This window comes from Abramis brama (assembly GCF_963993115.1).
Source record: "Abramis brama genome assembly, chromosome: 1".
NCBI classification, from domain to species: Eukaryota; Metazoa; Chordata; class Actinopteri; order Cypriniformes; family Leuciscidae; genus Abramis; species Abramis brama.
In genome coordinates this window covers 1,666,958-1,685,297 of record NC_139963.1, presented here as the reverse complement: position 1 = coordinate 1,685,297, position 18,340 = coordinate 1,666,958, and the positions used below count along the sequence as shown (strand labels likewise).

Sequence of the window (18,340 nt, the reverse complement as noted above, 5' to 3'; positions counted from 1 at the left end):
GGATGGTTTTCACTTCATTTTGAAGAAAAAACTCTAGGTGACAAAATGCATTAGTCAAAAGTCTTGTAGACACATATTTAGTATGTGTTTTGTGGCCTTATATCAGAAACTTTCATTTTTAGTTTTTTCAATAACCATGCATAAACATTATTCTCTCAAAAATACAAACATGTATATACATGTTGCTCACATATTATGGCAGCCCTGTTTGTGTTAAATAGAGTGTAATTACACCTTTTCCATTAATATGTTTATAAGCAACTGAAAAAAGCACAAATTTCAGGGCATGTCAGAACATCTCAAGGACCCCAAAAACACCTCAGACCCCAGAGGGTTAACTAAACTGAATACACTGGTTTACATTAGTGTAACCCAAATTATCCCATTGTGTTAAGGTTGTTTTATTCAGGGTTTGATCAATGGCTCTTATGTTGTTACAGAGCAGTGACTGTAAATGAGGGATTGGGATCTCAAAGTAGGTTTTACTGCTTGGTGCCCATGGAAGCGTTGCCGTTAATACCCAGTCTGTGTCTGGTTTCAGACATATTAAATTATATGTTTCACTTCAGTATAACCAGTTAATTCAGATGAAGCACATTATAACTGACCTGAGACAGTTACAGTGAACCAGCTGAATGTCCAGCCTGTAGAGGAGCCGTTAACCTCACAGATCAGAGTCACTAGATCTCCTTCAGTCAACCACTTCTGAGGAGAAACACTTAAAACTGCTCTGGGAACTGAAATAGAGACATCACTCATTAATAACATGTTAAACTTGTGTGTGTTTATGAAGAGATGATCAAACTCACCTGATACTGTCAGTGTAACTTCATCACTGCGATGTGATGTGCGTGATCCTTCAGTCTCTGTCCCATAACAGGAGTATTTACCTGCGTCAGACTCAGTAACAGAACTGAATGTGTGTTGCTGTCGTTCACTGAAAACACTGGTTGACCCGCCTTTATACCAGTTGTAGCTCCAGCTAGTGACTCCTCCATCATATATGTCACATCTGAGAGTGACTGTCTCTCCTCTGAATACATGATGATGATCAGGTGTAATGGTCACTACGGGGTTTGGTCTTTCTGTAATGACAACAATAAACAATGGAGAAAAAAATACAAATAATAAAATGTTTTAGTGTGTGAACAGTTACTTGGTTGTAAAACACTAAAACTGGTTAGACTGAAGTGATGTTTTCTATGTTTATTTAGTGTCTTCCTTGTGTGGTGTTCAAAACCCTATAACACCCGGGATGTTCTCGGTCAAAAATGACCGACCTACAAAAAATAGCTTATAAATCACTTGTTATGCTATATTTAATATAAACCAGTCCTAATTGAAAGAGAACAAGTTGACAAAAAGATTGAATCCAATATTGGGTGATAATATAGTATATTATCACCCAATATTGGATTCAATCTTTTTGTCAACTTGTTCTCTTTCAATTAGGACTGGTTTATATTTGTATTTGCATCTGATTAATCATAGGCCTCATTTATTTGAGAGTAGGCATCTCATTTTTTGAGTAAAAAAAAAACATTATTTGTGAATAATTTTGGAAATATTAAATAAAAACTGAAGGAAATTGGCACTGTTGATCACACTAGTCTAGAAAATTGTCAAAAAACATTTCAGAAGTAGTTATACCATTTGTGAACAAAGTCACTAAGTTTCAGTCCAAAGCGATAACATTAACTAGTATTTTTGGGGAAAAGAAAATCTTCTCCGGGTCAAAATGACCCGAACACCACATGAGGGTAAAAATCATTATCAAGCGTAGCGTTAGTTCTGGCAGGTCACGTTAGTCGAGCTCGCATCAGCTGATACACGTCTACCTATATAGGATTACAACACCTATCACTGTATACATATATAAGCTCATTCAGTATTATAAGCAGCTATCGCGTTTCTCAGGAACTAATTAATTGGCAAAATTTGGCAGGCAAAACGCCTCGGTTACGACTGTAACCTCGGTTCCCTGAAGAGGGAACGAGCGTTGCGTCGAGAATGACGCTATGGGGAACGCTTTGCGTGATGACGTCTTGAAGCACATGTAAAATCAGTCCAATGGTGTGGCGGAACGTCAGAGGCGGGTGACGTCACGTACCAGGAAGCTATAAAAGCCGGCCTGAAACAGAAAACGAAAGCTTCGTATAGTCTGAAGTCGGGCTGACAGGCATGAAGGAGATATGGCAGGGCGACGCAACGCTCGTTCCCTCTTCAGGGAACCGAGGTTACAGTCGTAACCGAGGCGTTCCCTTTCAAGGGAACTCGCGTTGCGTCGAGAATGACGCTATGGGGAACGTCTATACCAACGCCTCCATAGCTACAAGTGTCTGTCCCGTGTGAAATCTGGTGAGCAGCACTAGGAAGACAAAACATGAGACCCTGGAGCAGAGTCTAGATCCAGAGAGTAGAACCTGACGAAAGTGTGCGGTGAGGACCAGCCTGCCGCATCACAGACGTCCTGTAACGATACTCCTGATATAAGGGCCTTAGAGGCCGCCATACACCTTGTAGAATGGGACCGGACAGCCATAGGAGAAGGCTGCCCAGCCGCCTCATAAGCAAGTGAGATAGCCTCGACCACCCACTTGCTCATCCTCTGCTTAGACACTGGACCTCCCTTGTTAGGAGGCCCAAAGCACACAAATAATTGATCACTTTTACGCCACAGGGCAGCTCTGTGGACATAAGCGTCTAACGCCCGAACTGGGCAAAGCAAATTATTAGCCTCCTGGTCCGCATTCTGAAAAGGAGGAGGACAAAAGGCCTGCAGAACAATAGGTCTGACCACATTAGTGGGGACCTTGGGGATATAACCCGGTCTCGGATGTAGAAAAGCTTTCACCATACCCGGAGCAAACTCTAAGCATGACGGAGCAACCGACAATGCTTGCAGATCCCCTATTCTCTTGAGAGAAGAAATAGCAAGAAGGAAAAGAGCTTTCAGAGTTAGAAACTTCTCAGGAACCTCCTCAATGGGCTCAAAGGGGGCCAGGGACAAGCCTTGTAATGCAATGGACAAGTCCCATGGTGGCACCCTAGAGCGAACTGCAGGCCTCAGCCTCCAAGTGCCACGAAGGAAACGAGATACCAAAGGGTCTTTCCCCACAGACATTCCACCCAAAGGAATGTGGTAAGCACCTATGGCCGCCACATAAACCTTTAAGGTGGACGGGGTCAGACCTGCAGTGAACCGGTCCTGCAGGAACTCCAGAACTGTACCAATTGGGCAGTTGACTGGATCCAACCGACGGTCACTACACCAAGAAGTGAAGACTCTCCACTTCAGGGCATAAAGTTTCCTCGTGGAGGGAGCTCTGGACTGTAGAATGGTCTCCACAACCTCAGTTGAGAGACCTGACTCTATGAGCTGGGCCCCCTCAGAGGCCAAGCCCACAGGTTCCACAGTTCTGGGCGGGGGTGAAATATCGAGCCCTCCGCCTGGGACAGAAGGTCCCTCCTGACGGGTAGCTCCAGAGGAGGCCCGTCGAGGAGCGACACAAGATCGGGAAACCATACTCTGCCCGGCCAGCGCGGGGCTATAAGAAGCAGGCAAACCCGGTCCCTGCGAACTCTCTCCAGAACTCCCGGGAGCAGAGCAACTGGGGGAAAAGCGTACAGACGTAGCCTCGGCCACGTCTGCACCATAGCATCCAGTCCCAGAGGAGCTGGATGCGTGAGGGAGAACCAAAGTGGACAGTGAGACGTCTCTCGAGACGCAAACAGATCCACTTGAGCTTGGCCAAACTCCCTCCATATCAGCTCCACCACCTCGGGGTGGAGCCTCCATTCCCCGGGCCTCGGCCCCTGTCTCGACAGAGTGTCTGCTCCTATATTCTGGACCCCGGGGATGTAAGCTGCCCTGAGTGACAGTAACTTCCCCTGGGACCACAAGAGGATATGGCGTGCCAAGTTGGATAACGGGCGCGAGCGCAAACCCCCTTGGTGGTTGATATAGGCGACTACCGACGTGTTGTCCGTGTGTACTAACACATGGTGTCCCCTGAGATCTGTGATAAAGCTCCTCAGAGCCCGGAAGACAGCTAACATCTCTAGGCGATTGATATGCCAGGAACGATGATGGTCTTCCCACAGACCTTGAGATGAGCGACCCTCCAGGATCGCTCCCCAACCCGTGAGGGAAGCATCCGTCGTTAGCAGTTTGCGACGACAAGGAGCTCCCAACACTGGGCCCTGGGACAGGAACCAAGGTTTCTTCCACATAACCAGGGCACGTAAGCATCGCCGCGTGACCTTGATTGTGCGAAATGGGTTGCCCCTCGGGGAAAACCCCCTGGTCCTGAGCAACCACTGCAGGGGCCTTATGTGCAGCAGTCCAAAAGGTATCACGTTGGAAGCTGCTGCCATGAGACCCAACAGTCTCTGGAACTGTTTGACAGTGAGTAGCTGGCCTAGCTTTACACTTTTCACAGCTGCAAGGATGGACTCTATACGTGGCGGTGACAGGCGCGCCTGCATCGACACTGAGTCCCAAACCACGCCTAAAAAAGTGGTCCTCTGGAGTGGAGAAAGCACACTCTTCTTGGCGTTCAGCCGTAACCCCAGCTCTTTCATGTGGGCGAGAACAACATCTCGATGTTGAACCGCCAACTGATGCGACTGAGCTAAAATCAACCAATCGTCGATGTAGTTCATGATGCGAATACCCTGGAGGCGCAGCGGCGCCAGAGCTGCATCCATGCATTTGGTGAAAGTGCGGGGTGATAAAGCTAGGCCGAATGGAAGAACACGATATTGGTATGCTTTGCCCCCGAAAGCAAACCTCAGGAACTTCCAATGACACGGACGGATGGAAATATGGAAATATGCGTCCTTGAGATCTATCGTGACAAACCAGTCCTCGGACCTGATCTGTGGCACGATCTGTCTCAATGTTAACATTTTGAACTTGAGCTGCATGACTGAATCGTTCAGAACTCGAAGATCTAAAATGGGACGCAATCCCCCGTCCTTTTTCGGAACAATGAAGTACCGGCTGTAAAACCCTGTTTCCCTGTCGGAGGGAGGTACATATTCTATGGCCCCTTTCTCTAACAGAGTGTTCACTTCCTGTTCCATGACCAGAACCTGCTCGGGGCCCACCACTGTGGGCAGGACCCCCATAAACCGAGGTGGGCGTTTTTTGAATTGTATCTGATACCCTTTTTCCACGGTCTGCAGGACCCAACGAGAAACATTTGACAGTAACTTCCACGCTGTCAAAGATTCTACTAGAGGTACCAGCCTCTCGAGACTGGTTTCTGGATTTTGTTGTTGTTGAGCAGTCAATTCGTCGCCCTGTAACGGCGCACCGGCAGGGAACGATCGAACAGACTGCTCTAACACCCTCCTCGGAGGGGGCGGGCATCCCGAGGCCACTACGTTTCCGGGTGGTCCTTGAGATATGTGCTCGCCGGAGACCGCTGCGCCCTGTAACACCGGAGGCGGCAGGGTTAGCAGAACGGTCCCCTGAGGGTACCGAAGAGAGACGGGCACCGTAAAAAAAGGTGTTAACCGCTCTGCTTCGGGGGGGACTACCCTCATTAGTCCTGAGCCCTCGGACGTCAGGATTTCTTCCCAGCAGCCTTCTTGGCGGTAATAACGGTCCGCAGATCCGCTTTACCCCTCGAGGACTGCTGGGTTTGAGCGCGCCCTCCGTGTCCCCGAGATTTTTGTGGGGGAGCACGGGAGGACACGCTCTGTTTCTGAGTGGCACGGTGCTCAGCGCTCTTTCTAGAGGAGTGAGGCTGCTCCCGCTCAGCAGCCTCATAGAAAGAACGGCGGGGGAGAAGTTTCTGGAGAGCAGCAGCTTGCTTAGCGGCTTCTTGTGATTTTGCTACCGCAACACTAACTGCATCACCAAACAGACCAACAGTGGAGACCGGAGCATCTAAGAGAACATGCTTTTCTTTATCCTTGATATCACTTAGATTGAGCCACAGATGCCTCTCAGTGGCCACCAGGGCTGCCATAGACCGCCCGATAGATTTAACGGTCTCCTTGGTGGCCCTGAGAGACAAATCTGTGGCTCTGCGAAGTTCGGCCACAGTGTCAGGACCAATTCCCCCGCCCTCCTCCAAATCCCCCAATAATTCAGCCTGATAGGCTTGTAAAATGGACATCGTATGCAGACACGCTGCAGCTTGACCAGCGGCTGCATACGACTTATGAACCAGGGAAGATGTTACTTTAACTGGCTTAGAGGGAAGTGTAGGAGCTTTCAGAGAAGATGCCGTTGCTGGAGAGAGATAGCCCGCAAGCGTCTCTTCCACCTTCGGCATCTCCCCATAACCATACTCTTTATATTTAGATATTGAGGAGTAGTGAGATGTTTGTGGTGTATAAACTCTGTGAGACACTGGTTTCGCCCACGATCTCGACACCTCGGTGTGGAGATCGGGGAAAAACGGCAGGCTCCTGCGCTGGGGCTGCGCACGAGATGGCAGGAAGCGTTCGTCGAGCTTACTTTTCGAACGAACGTCCTGCCTATCTTCTGGCCACTCAATAGACAGTCTGTCAACAGCTCTAGTAATGACATCGAGCAGTTCCTCAAACGCATGAGACTGAGGTGGCGAATCCTCAGACTCAGCTTCAATACTCACAACATCCAACTCCTCAGAGCTGGATAGTTGCAGTACTGGTACCTCTATCGGGGGGGAAGAAACTGCAGCGCGTGCTTCCACACCCTGATGAGAGGCACTGGATCTGTCAGAAGGAGGCTGAGATAAGGCAGAGCCCGTCTCAACATCCACTGACAGATCCATTTGCGAACCCCAGGTCTGAGATCGCCGCCGAGCCTCAGCCGCGGCGGGACCCGAGCCCTGGGGAACGTGGTCGGGATTGAACCGAGCCAAGCGGGATCGGAGCGTACGCAATGGAAGCGCACAGCAATGCACACAGTCACCACCCTCGAGTGCTGACTGGGCATGCTCCTCTCCCAAACAAACAACACAAAGAGTGTGAGTATCACCTCCCGTTATATAACGCGGGCAAGGATGAACACACACTCTAAACTGCTGCTTGCTCGCCATACTGAATATATATATATAGACAGACAACACCAAATAACAAGGACAGATTTCAACACAGAGCGCGACTGAAGACTCAGAAAGCTTTCGTTTTCTGTTTCAGGCCGGCTTTTATAGCTTCCTGGTACGTGACGTCACCCGCCTCTGATGTTCCGCCACACCATTGGACTGATTTTACATGTGCTTCAAGACGTCATCACGCAAAGCGTTCCCCATAGCGTCATTCTCGACGCAACGCGAGTTCCCTTGAAAGGGAACCACATCATCTCACTAGGAATCTTGCAATCAGGAATTTAGCGAGAGGAATTCATTCCCCACAAGGATTTCACCTCAGATTAAATCAAGTAAGTTACGTGAACTTGATCAGAAGATTCACCGCATTGATCATCATAAACTGCCTGATTTGGAAGTGACCTCAGTCTGCATTGCATCCCTGAATTTCTTCACGAAGCTAAGCTAAGTCCCTTTTAATTCTCATTGCTAAAAGCTAGCAGGGTATTGGCAACTTGCTTGTTGCTAATGCTATCCGTGTTGCTTGGGCTTATCGAGTCGTTTTCATTCAAATGATCTTGTTAGGCTTATGCGATCATATTGGCTGTTGTCATTGGTAATTGCTGCTCGCGTTTCACTATGCAGCACAGATTCAAGCAGCTTGCAGTGATAGATAGGAAACAACGCTTCATGGTGCAAACGGAATCATTAATGCTGTGGCACAGTTCAAAAAAGACATAATAAACAGGGTACTATTCAGTTGAGTCAGTTCAGCGTTGATTCTTTTCCTATTTAAAGATAATTTTCCTATTTAGCACCAAAACTTTGGAACAGTCTTCCTACCATTGTCCGGGAAGCAGACACACTCTGTCAGTTCAAAGCCAGATTAAAGGCACATCTCTTTGACCTAGCATTCACATAATACATTATAGACGTCTATAATTCAATGTTAGGCTGCATAGATTAGGTCAGCCGGAACCGGGAACACTTCCCATAAATCCTGATGTACTCGTTACATCATAAGAAGAATGGCATCTACGCTAAATTTAGTGTCTTTGTTTATCCCGAGGTTTTCCCTCAGCCTGCCGGATCCGAGCCGTATCCAGATCTGACGAAGGACCTTCGCCTGGACCCGATGACAACGCAGTGCTGAAGTGCCAACTAGTCTCTCCCTATGGAGGATCCCTTCCCATACAGAGAAAAAAAAATTTAATTGATTTTATTGTCAAAAAAAATATTGTCAAAAATATATGTGGCATATATTCCAAATACATTGAAATATATTTGCATTGTAGTTCACTTATATTTATCATTTTGAAATATATTCTGAAATATAACAAAAAATATGATGTTAAGTGTGAAATATATGTACATTTATAACATGTAATGTAAAATATATGGGTTTTGTATATGGTTACAAATATATGGTTTACCACTCTACAGATAAAGCATTGTCGGGAAAATTCGCCTCGCGTACCTACCCCAAAGTGACAAAATAAAAGAAAATTCTTTATCAAAATTTATAATACAATAGAGCACTTCGACTCTGCGCAGTAAAAAGTCACGCCTGAAAAATCCTCTCCCCCTCTCCCTCTCACTTCTGTCATTAGAACCAACGTGACTTTTTACTGCGCCAAGTCGAAGTGCTCCCAGTGCTATTCCGCCATACATTATAGTTATCCTTTTTACCCGCTTAGAAAAGTGCCACGTTTTATTTTGTGTCACCATACTTGGTCGTGTAACTACTCGTGTAACCGTATTTAAATAGGGAAAACGTGGAGGTGTTTGGTCGCTTCTAACTTCATCTCTGTCTGGATCCTAATGAATGAACTGGGCTAAGCTAAGTGCTATCAAAGTATCACGGCGCGCTAGAGCGATTGAGTGCACGCACTGAGACGAGAGACGAGACGAGGTATGTATCAACTCGTCTTAGTTAAGGGAATAAAATAGTTTAATATGAAAAAACGGTGAAGTATCCCTTTAAAGCTATAGTGTATTAGAATATGCTTGCTCTAAAGGCTATCTGTTGTTATTGAAACAAATTTGTTTTAGGCTATCTGGTTGTTATTGGAAACATGCTTGTTCTTAATGCTATCTTAATCTAGATGTTATTGAAGCACTCTTGTTCTATTGGCTATCTGGTTTCTATCGGAAACATGCTTGTTCTACAGGCTATCTAGCTTAGTCGTATTGGAACATGCCTGTGTTTTAGGCTTTCTGGTGTAATTCGCCTTTAGCTAAGCCACACCCTAGAATGTAGATTGACCAATCACAGCGCAGCCAATAACGAGCTCCCACAGAGGTCTTTCACAGTGCTCCATTGACTTTAACGCAGGCTTCTCAAATTGTGGGTCTCGGTAGGCTATTACCGTCGTAGTTTTATCAAAAATATGGTTAAACGTTGTGCCTGGGGCATTTGTAACACAGATACATGTTTCCCAGAGAGGTTGGAGGGGGGTGTCCGTTTTTTTCCCTTCCCAAAACCGAAGTCAAATCCTGACAAGTGTCGTCTTAAACTGTGTGGATGTCCTCACAGTCAGCTAAACCCCTCAAGGATCAACAAGCACACTTTTGTGTGCTCTAAGGTATATTTTGCTTTTAACCTTACTGTGAAGTTATACTAGTTAGACAATTTTATGCTGTTTGTTTTAGCTAACTTTGTTATTCAAGATACTTTGTTATTCAAGATACAAACACCTAACGTTAACGTTAAGTGTTTGTATCTTGAATAACAAAGTTAGTTAACATCCTGCCGCTAGTCAAAACATACAATCCTGACTTACGTGATAACTAAACTATCGCTAAGCTTGCTTGCTAGCACCTTGATTCTTCATTAATTAGGGTAGAGAACCGAAATCATAACCTAAAACAGCATAAAACTGTCTAACTAGTATAACTTCACAGTAAGGTTAAAAGCAAAATTTACCTTAGAGCACACAAAAGTGTGCTTGTTGATCCTTGAGGGGTTTAGCTGACTGTGAGGACATCCACACAGTTTAAGACACTTGTTAGGATTTGACTTCGGTTTTGGGAAGGGAAAACGGACACCAACCTCTCTGGGAAACGCGTATCTGTGATACAAACATAACGTTTAACCATATTTTCACCGCAGAGGCCTGTGATTCAACACTAACAACTTCATAGTTTGATGATCCCATGAAGGAGTTTGGAATCATGGTCGTCATCTTTACAGTGGTGGAATCATCCCGACGGGAGCTGAAATCATGTTCATGAATGAGGAAGCACTGTATTTCTTTGCTTAGCATCTAACTCAAAGCCATTGCTGCAGGGCGTATGCTTCCCCGACTGGACTACACAAGTTTTTCTACTAGTTCTGTGATTATTCAACATGCTATTATGTATCAGTTTTGTTGCTGCTAATCGGAGCCAGGTTGTATGCTTCTCCGACCGGACTAGTCTAGTTTTAGTACCAGTATGTGATTATAATGTTAAATTGGCTACAGCAACACACTTGTTGCGGGTTGCACCTTATGTGGGTATTGGCAACATACTCGTTTAGGTCATCTGGGTAAGGGCAACATGCTTGTTGCTTAAGGTTTTCCGATATTGTTGGCAACCTGCTGTTGCTCAAGCTTTCAGGTATTGGCAACATGCTCGCTGCATTAGCTCACTCAGGTAAAAATGAAAAAAAAGGAATCCAGATTTTCGCTGTCAGTTTGTTTGAGGGATATTGGCATGTGGTTTTGTTTTGGGAGGTTATTTGCTGCTCTCCCTGCTCTTATCCATGTTAGGCTGCATGGATGTGCAGGGAGTTCTTGCCCAGAACAGAACCATACTGTCAATCCAAACTATATGATAGTTTGGTCAATAGTATTTGGCGATAGTGGTCCTGACAGAAATCAAGCGTAGCGTTAGTTCTGGGAGATCACGTTAGTCAAGCTCGCATCAGCTGATACACGTCTACCTATAGGAATACGACGCCTATCACTGTATACATGTATAAGCTCCTTCAGTATTATCAGCAGCTATCGCGTTTCTCAGGAGCTCATTACCCTCCTCCATCCCCAGCTCCACCTCTCTTCCAGTCAGGATTTGGCATTCTGATTCCCCTTGACTCAGACTTAATTCTCGAATTACGTTGTACATCAAAAAATTGACATTAATGATATCTGTAATACATTCTCGTTGGTTCTGTTCTGTTTCCCCTAAGGGGGGTTATTACTGCTCTTCCATGCTAGGCTGCATGGATGCGCAGGGTGTTCTTGCCCAGACCCGAAACATACCGCCATTCCAAACCAAATGCTAATGGTCAATCGTATTTGACGATAGTGGTCCTGACAGAATTCATATAGTGTTCTAAGAGCAGTTCATTATGAGAGGAAAAACACTTACCATGTATTGTCACTGCTACTGGTTCACTGTAATGTGTGTTATATCCTCCTCTTCTTGCTCTGCATCTGTACTCTCCTCCATCAGAGACTTTCACAGAATCAATTGTTTTAGTTTCAGCTTCAGGAGATTCAGTGTTTGAGTCTTTACTCCAGAGAAACTCCCATCCATCCCATGACTGATCCAGCTCACATCTCAGAGTAACTGAGTCTCCAGTGAACACTGAACTCTGTGGCCGTACAGTCAGAGTTGGTTTGGGAACATCTGTCAATATACAATTATTGGTAATTTGGGAGCATGAGCTCTAAAAGATTTTCAACAGATGATCTCATTCTCTCACTGGTAAATTATTAATGCATTTTGATAGTTTTCATAGACAATGCAAGAAACCTTAAAGGGTCAAAACATCTACACCAGCAGTGAAAGAAACACACCATTCAACAAAGCTTTGTGCAGGTGCAGCAGTTCACATGAACATTTAAAATGATACAGTAGCTGATAGTGCTGGATAAACTGGTATAGTTTCTGACCAGTAGGTGGTGCTGTAACCAAACCTGCATCTGCTCAGATAAATGGATATGCAAAGATATATTCAATATATCAAATCAAAGATAATCTTTGGTTTTGGAGGATATTTGGTCAATGATATAAAGAGATATTTGTCCAATGTTGCACATGATGGATAAAAAGGGCAGTTTTTGGAGTTATAATGATTTCTTCACCCAATTCAATTTTAATTGTGAGAAAAAAATATTAAATGAAAGTTATTAGAAATATTATTTTACCAATGATTAGTGTTAAAAGGGTTTTAACATATTCCATGCTCATTCCAACGGTGGCCGAGAGAGCTCAATGCGCTGCAACTGAAGAAAACACATGCAAATAGAAAAACACCCGCAAATTCAGAAAACATCTTCATTAGTTTCACAACACATGTGTGCTCCAAATACTCACAACACAACCAACTACAGAAACGTGCTGCAGATAGCACAGACCACAGTGGAAATGTTTCCAAAGACCCCAATAAGTGACGAACTGGCTGGGACGTGCTAATTGCTCGTGAACTTCCCTATGCCCTACTACCTACTCCCTCCGAAGAGCCCTTGAACTGGGGACTTTGGAGTGGGTAGGGCACTTGTGAAAAGTTTTTAAAATATGCGTTATATATCTGTGTGTGAGTGTCTCAACTTTAAAACTTGCAATCTCATCTTTGGACCCTGCATAATCTAAAATTTCTTATGAAACCTCATATGACAAACATGACAAAATTTGTACAACATAACTGATGTATAGATTAATATCTTACCCTCATGTTCTTTTTCTCTATCTATTTTTTTGTTGTTGCTTTTTTTAGCTTTCAGCTCATTGTTAACCCTTCTTTTCTCATTTGTATTCGGATTATATTGAGCATATTGTTATATAACATTGTATACAATATACAAAATGTATTGACATAAACATTTAATCTCTGTATGTTTTGCAAAAAATAAATAAAAAAAGTTTAGAAAATTATTATTATTATTATTATTATTTATAGCTATAAGCGCGTCCAGAGCCCGTCTATGGAGAGCCTGGCCACTCCCTATTAAGTCCTATTGTACCGAATGTTGGTTGTAGTTCCACCAGAGCTCCACTGGGGGCGATCACTCATGAGTGCAGACTGAATGGGAGTCTATGGAGCTAGACGGCTAAATGTGTCTCTTTCACCCGATTGCCGTTGAGAAATCTCAGATTTGATTGTAGGTTTTGCAAGTTCAACATGGGTTATAGGTCGAAAGTTGAATGAACGAGTACTTATGTCCTTTCCATTTCTTACAGGTTGAGTTGTTGTTGCCCATAACACGCTAGCATTCTGCTAATGAACGCTGATTGGTCAGTGAAGGACTGATTACGACCAGAGATACGCTTGATGGCATCGTGGCATCCGAAGCGGGACCAGAAACAAACAAAACAAAAACTCTTCTAGCACGTGTATTTACCTGTGTCAGCTGTGTTGTGTGTTTGCCTGTGTCAGCTGTGTTGTGTGTTTGCCTGTGTCAGCTGTGTTGTGTGTTTCCCTGTGTCGGCTGTGTTGTGTGTTTGCCTGTGTCGGCTGTGATGTGTGTTTGCCTGTGTCGGCTGTGTTGTGTGTTTCCCTGTGTCTGCTGTGTTGTGTGTTTCCCTGTGTCGGCTGTGTTGTGTGTTTCCCTGTGTCGGCTGTGTTGTGTGTTTGCCTGTGTCGGCTGTGATGTGTGTTTGCCTGTGTCGGCTGTGTTGTGTGTTTCCCTGTGTCGGCTGTGTTGTGTGTTTGCCTGTGTCGGCTGTGTTGTGTGTTTGCCTGTGTCGGCTGTGTTGTGTGTTTACCTGTGTCGGCTGTGTTGTGTGTTTGCCTGTGTCAGCTGTGTTGTGTGTTTGCCTGTGTCAGCTGTGTTGTGTGTTTACTTGTGTCAGCTGTGTTGTGTGTTTACCTGTGTCAGCTGCGTTGTGTGTTTCCCTGTGTCAGCTGTGTTGTGACTAAGTGAGCAAATAAGTGACTCTAAAAAATCGAACACCCAGCAATGTGTAATTTCTTTGCATCTCCTTTCGAATACAACATTCAAATTACTCAGGGGCGGCTGGCCAATAGAGGGCGCTAGGGCGCCGCCCCCCCATGAGCCAGACCACAGTTTATGAGCCACACTCATTAAATAAATAAGTAAATACATACATACAAATTGTCAGTGTTTGTGTGTTTGAGATATTAAATACACCCAGTATATATGAAAAATATGATAGAAATTCAAAATATCTGCTTTTTCTACACATCCCCTCCACTTGCGTGCACGTCTCATCAGCTCTGGGGCGCTGGAGAGAGGCGCCCCAGAGAGGCGGGTCTGTGGAGCAGCTTAGCCAATTGCTGATTTAAGATATACATGTTTGACATAAACTGTAGCCAATCAGCGAGCTCAAATCTAGTCAGCTATGGGCGCTTCTGTTTAGCGCGAGCCGAGGCGCGCCCATCTCCATCAGACAGCGGTCTATCGGCCTGGCTAGCTGGATGCGGTCATGCTAATGCCTTGTTTTGCTTTCCGTGATTACTTTTTAAAACAACAGCGACAGATCCAACATGGACAGTTACCGGAGTGAGGGACCTGTCTGAGAAAGTAACTAAACTGTTTGAGTTAAATTTCAAATGCAAATGGAAAGTTTGTGCAATTTGTTTGTTTTTGTGTAAGAATGCTTCAGTCTTGTAATATGGCATTAAATAATTACTGACTTTTTGACAGAGCACTGGTATCATGCAGTTTGTGTTAAAATGTGTTTGGGTGGTTAATACTAATAATTATTTGTAATATTATTATTATTATTATTATTATTATTTGCTTTACAAAGATATGTAAAGGCAGTGGTTCTCAAACTGGGTTTGTGGTGGTTCTTAAACCGTGAGGTGACAGGAACGGGAACAAAATGCTGAATTTTGCCGTTCCTTAAACTGAGCATGCATTTCTCTCAGGTTAAATGCTGTAAATACATGACATCCGATCAAATTACCTAATCTTTTGCGGTCAAAACTGTATGCGTTTAAGCAGCGTGTATAGGCTATGACAGGTCTCGTGCAGATTGCTGCCTCGGCAAATCTATACTGCCGTTGTCGTGCCGAATTTCTACCCCCGCCAAATTATTACCCCCCTAGTATTGGTAGGTTTAGATTAGTTGTGGGGGAGGGGTTAGGATTGGGGGAGGGGTTAGGATTAGGCAATCAGGTACTGACTTCAACGAGGGGGGTAATAATTTGGCAGGGAGTCGAAATTCGGCACAACACCGTTCTCGACAATGTACCACGCGTTACCTTTGTAAAAGTAGGGATTTAGCACTTACTAGCATGAAGAACAAATATAGACACCGGCTGTGCATGGAGATCGATATAAGATTCAAACTCTCTTCGAGACAAAGCCATACCCTGTGTGAGTTCCTGTGTTTAATGTTGATCACATTATATGAACATCCACATGATTGCAAATGTCACATTGATTTTATACAACAGTTCAACAAACGAAATATTAAAATTAAGTGATGTTCATTTTCAACCTAGTTGTCAGTATTTTTACAATAAAATAATAGCTCCAACGAAATCCACAGCAGAACTGCAGCACACAGCAGTGTTTGTGAACGAATCTGCGGCTTTGAACGAATCATTAGAGTCAATGATTCAATGATTAATTCATAAATACTGCCACTTGCTTCATTACTGGATGACTCACCACTGGCGGTTTTAATTTAATATCTAAAAGCATGACTTCGTTTTTACCATCATTGCATATTTATCTATTTAACTTTTTTTTAATTTAAAGCATTATTTATTTTATAAAGGTATTTGTAAAGCTAAAAATGCAAAAATTGAAAAATCGATTTAAGGGGGCAAATATTGTCCCTTACTGAAAAAGGTGTGACTGAAGAGTGGGGATGCGCAGAAGGATATTAAGCCTCTTGGGGTACAACTCTAAAAAGGGAACCACTGGGAGTGGGTTAATGAATAGAACAAAATAAACATCAAAGCACAATACACATAACATTACCAAGGGCAGAAAGTAGGCCTAATAGCCTACTCCCATGGTTTGAATATGACACAGCCCCACCTAAGATATTTTTCACCAGCCGCCACTGGCTTCTGAACTGGTTGCAGTTCCACTCTGGCTCCAAATGAGGGCGCTCACAGGACGAGTGCAGAATGAATGGAGGTCTATGGCGCTATACCCATAGATATCATATATAAACGCTAGATGTCTCGTGCGCGCTGCTGGCCAATGGAGGTCGACGTCCGCACGTGGCGGCCATCTTGCCACAGGGTGCTCGCTCACTCGTTTAATGGTGCATGTACATTTAAATAACCATAACTTGATGTAGTTATGACACTGCATACATACACTGCATACATATGAAGAATTATAACATACATGTTCAAGCATTCGGAATTATAGCCACGTTAATAACGTTTGTGAGAAACCAAACCGTTTGTAAATCCATCAAGATTTCAGCGAGATAAGAGGATTTGTGTGCATGCTGATCACTCACCTTAATTCACAGCTTCACTGTGACAAGATGGCCGAACGGTGATGCCGGAAGTGACTGCGCCATAAGACATCTAGCGTTTATATATGATATCTATGGCTATACCCCTCAAAATCCACTTTTCTCAGGATATAATTTTTTTTCTAGTAATTAAGCTGGAATCACTTATTGGGGTCCCCTGGAAACATTTCCACTGTGGTCTGTGCTATTTGCAACGCGTTTCTGTAGTTGGTTGTGTTGTGAGTATTTGGAGCACACGTGTGTTGTGAAACTGATGTTTTCTTAATTTGCAGGTTTTTTTCTATTTGCTTGTGTTTTCTTCAGTTGCAGCGCGTTGAGCTCTCTCAGCCACCGTACATTACCAAGATATTTGGGATCTTAATTTAGGCCAAATAAGTTATATTGAAGAGGATTGAGGACTAATACAATTATAATGAATTGACTTGAAAGCTATCCTGGTCGTATAAGAAGAAATTACATTTTTCAACATCTCAGTAGGAAATCAGTCAAGGAATTCAGAAGCAAATATCTTCTATTTCCCCTTCTACCTAAACGTAAAGAAGTGCATTTTAAAATTGTGTGTGATATTTATCCAGCTAAGGAATTTCTAAGATTAAAATTTAATGTAGATTCAAACACTTGCCATATTTGTAATAATAATATTGAAACTGTTGATCATTGATGTTTTTAATGTAATTTGGTTAATACATTTTGGACTGAGATATTTAATTGAATAATATAAAAAATATCTATTTTCCATCTATTACTTGGGATATGTTTAGAGGACAAAAATGTGGACTTTTACTACATAACTACTTATGTTAAAATTAGTTATTCACAAATGCAGTTTTGAAAACAGCACCACAGCCTAATGTCTTTAAAAAGAGTTAACCCTAAATATACTGAGGCCTACAATTTTGAGAACTTGTAAACTTAGCCAGGAATTTTAATTTTGTTTTAATATTTGAAATTTGATTTTTTTTACCCCCTATGTATATGTATATGTATATGTATGTATTTTATTTTTTATTCTTTTTTTAAATATATATTTTTTCTATTTCTTGCTTTTACTTTTTGTTTCTCTTTTGTATCATGTATTAATAATTGGTAACACTTTATTTTGATGGTCCCCTTTAGACATTCAACTGATTATATGTAACATTGCAAGTAGTCTACATACAACTTATTCTACTAACCCTAAACTATCTACTAATGCTCAACTAATACTCTAATGAAAGTTAGTTGACATGTAGGTGGGTCAAAGACGAGACGTCACCATTTTGGTGTCCGCATCAAAATTAAATTTACAAAAGTGATTTTACATTAAAAAAAAATAATAAAAAAAAAACATTAAATGCAAATAAAGTGTCTACTGTCATGTTTCAAATAACTTTTGTGAAAATAAAATGACAAAATATGAGTTAAATAATGCTCTAAAGTGTAAAATTGTCATTCAGCGTAATGGTCCGGACTTTGATTTTACCATTACATTTTTAAATAAACGTATAAAATACCATGTTTAAAAAAAAAACAATTTGCTTCCTTGGCATGTTCACATAATTGTTGGCTGTATTATATTAAAAGGACTATGTGTTACTTTTTTTTTTTTTTTTTGTGAATTATTGAAATAACTAGGGGAACTTTTGTCCCGAATATGCAGTTTGTCAGAGGTCATTCAGTGTAATAGGATCAGGAAACCATTTTGAAATTAAATAAACAACCAATTGTCATCAAGCAGTCTGTGACATCATCAAAGGGCACCCTGAAGATCTTGTGGTGCTGCAGCAAGTTAAGTTTATTGCTCTTAAATATTTGATAATTTCACCTTTTCATAGTGTAGTAACTTGAGTTACAAAAACACGTGTCATTCAGTGAAATGCCAAAAAAAAAATATATATATATATTTTTTTTTTTTTTTGTTAGATTTTATTGTT

The 18,340-nt window shown here is 42.8% G+C and overlaps 1 protein-coding gene across 1 annotated transcript in view; it reads right to left on the bottom strand.

Moving 5' to 3' along the window:
• Nucleotides 1–18,340, bottom strand: part of LOC311098232 (uncharacterized protein) — a 179,338-nt gene that overhangs the window by 141,632 nt on the left and 19,366 nt on the right. The window contains exons 5-6 of the mRNA XM_084138318.1: nt 11,382–11,642; nt 810–1,085 (exon numbers count right to left, since the gene is read on the bottom strand). Coding sequence (XP_083994444.1) covers nt 810–1,085; nt 11,382–11,642 — 537 coding nt within the window. The remainder of the gene's footprint in view (nt 1–809; nt 1,086–11,381; nt 11,643–18,340) is intronic.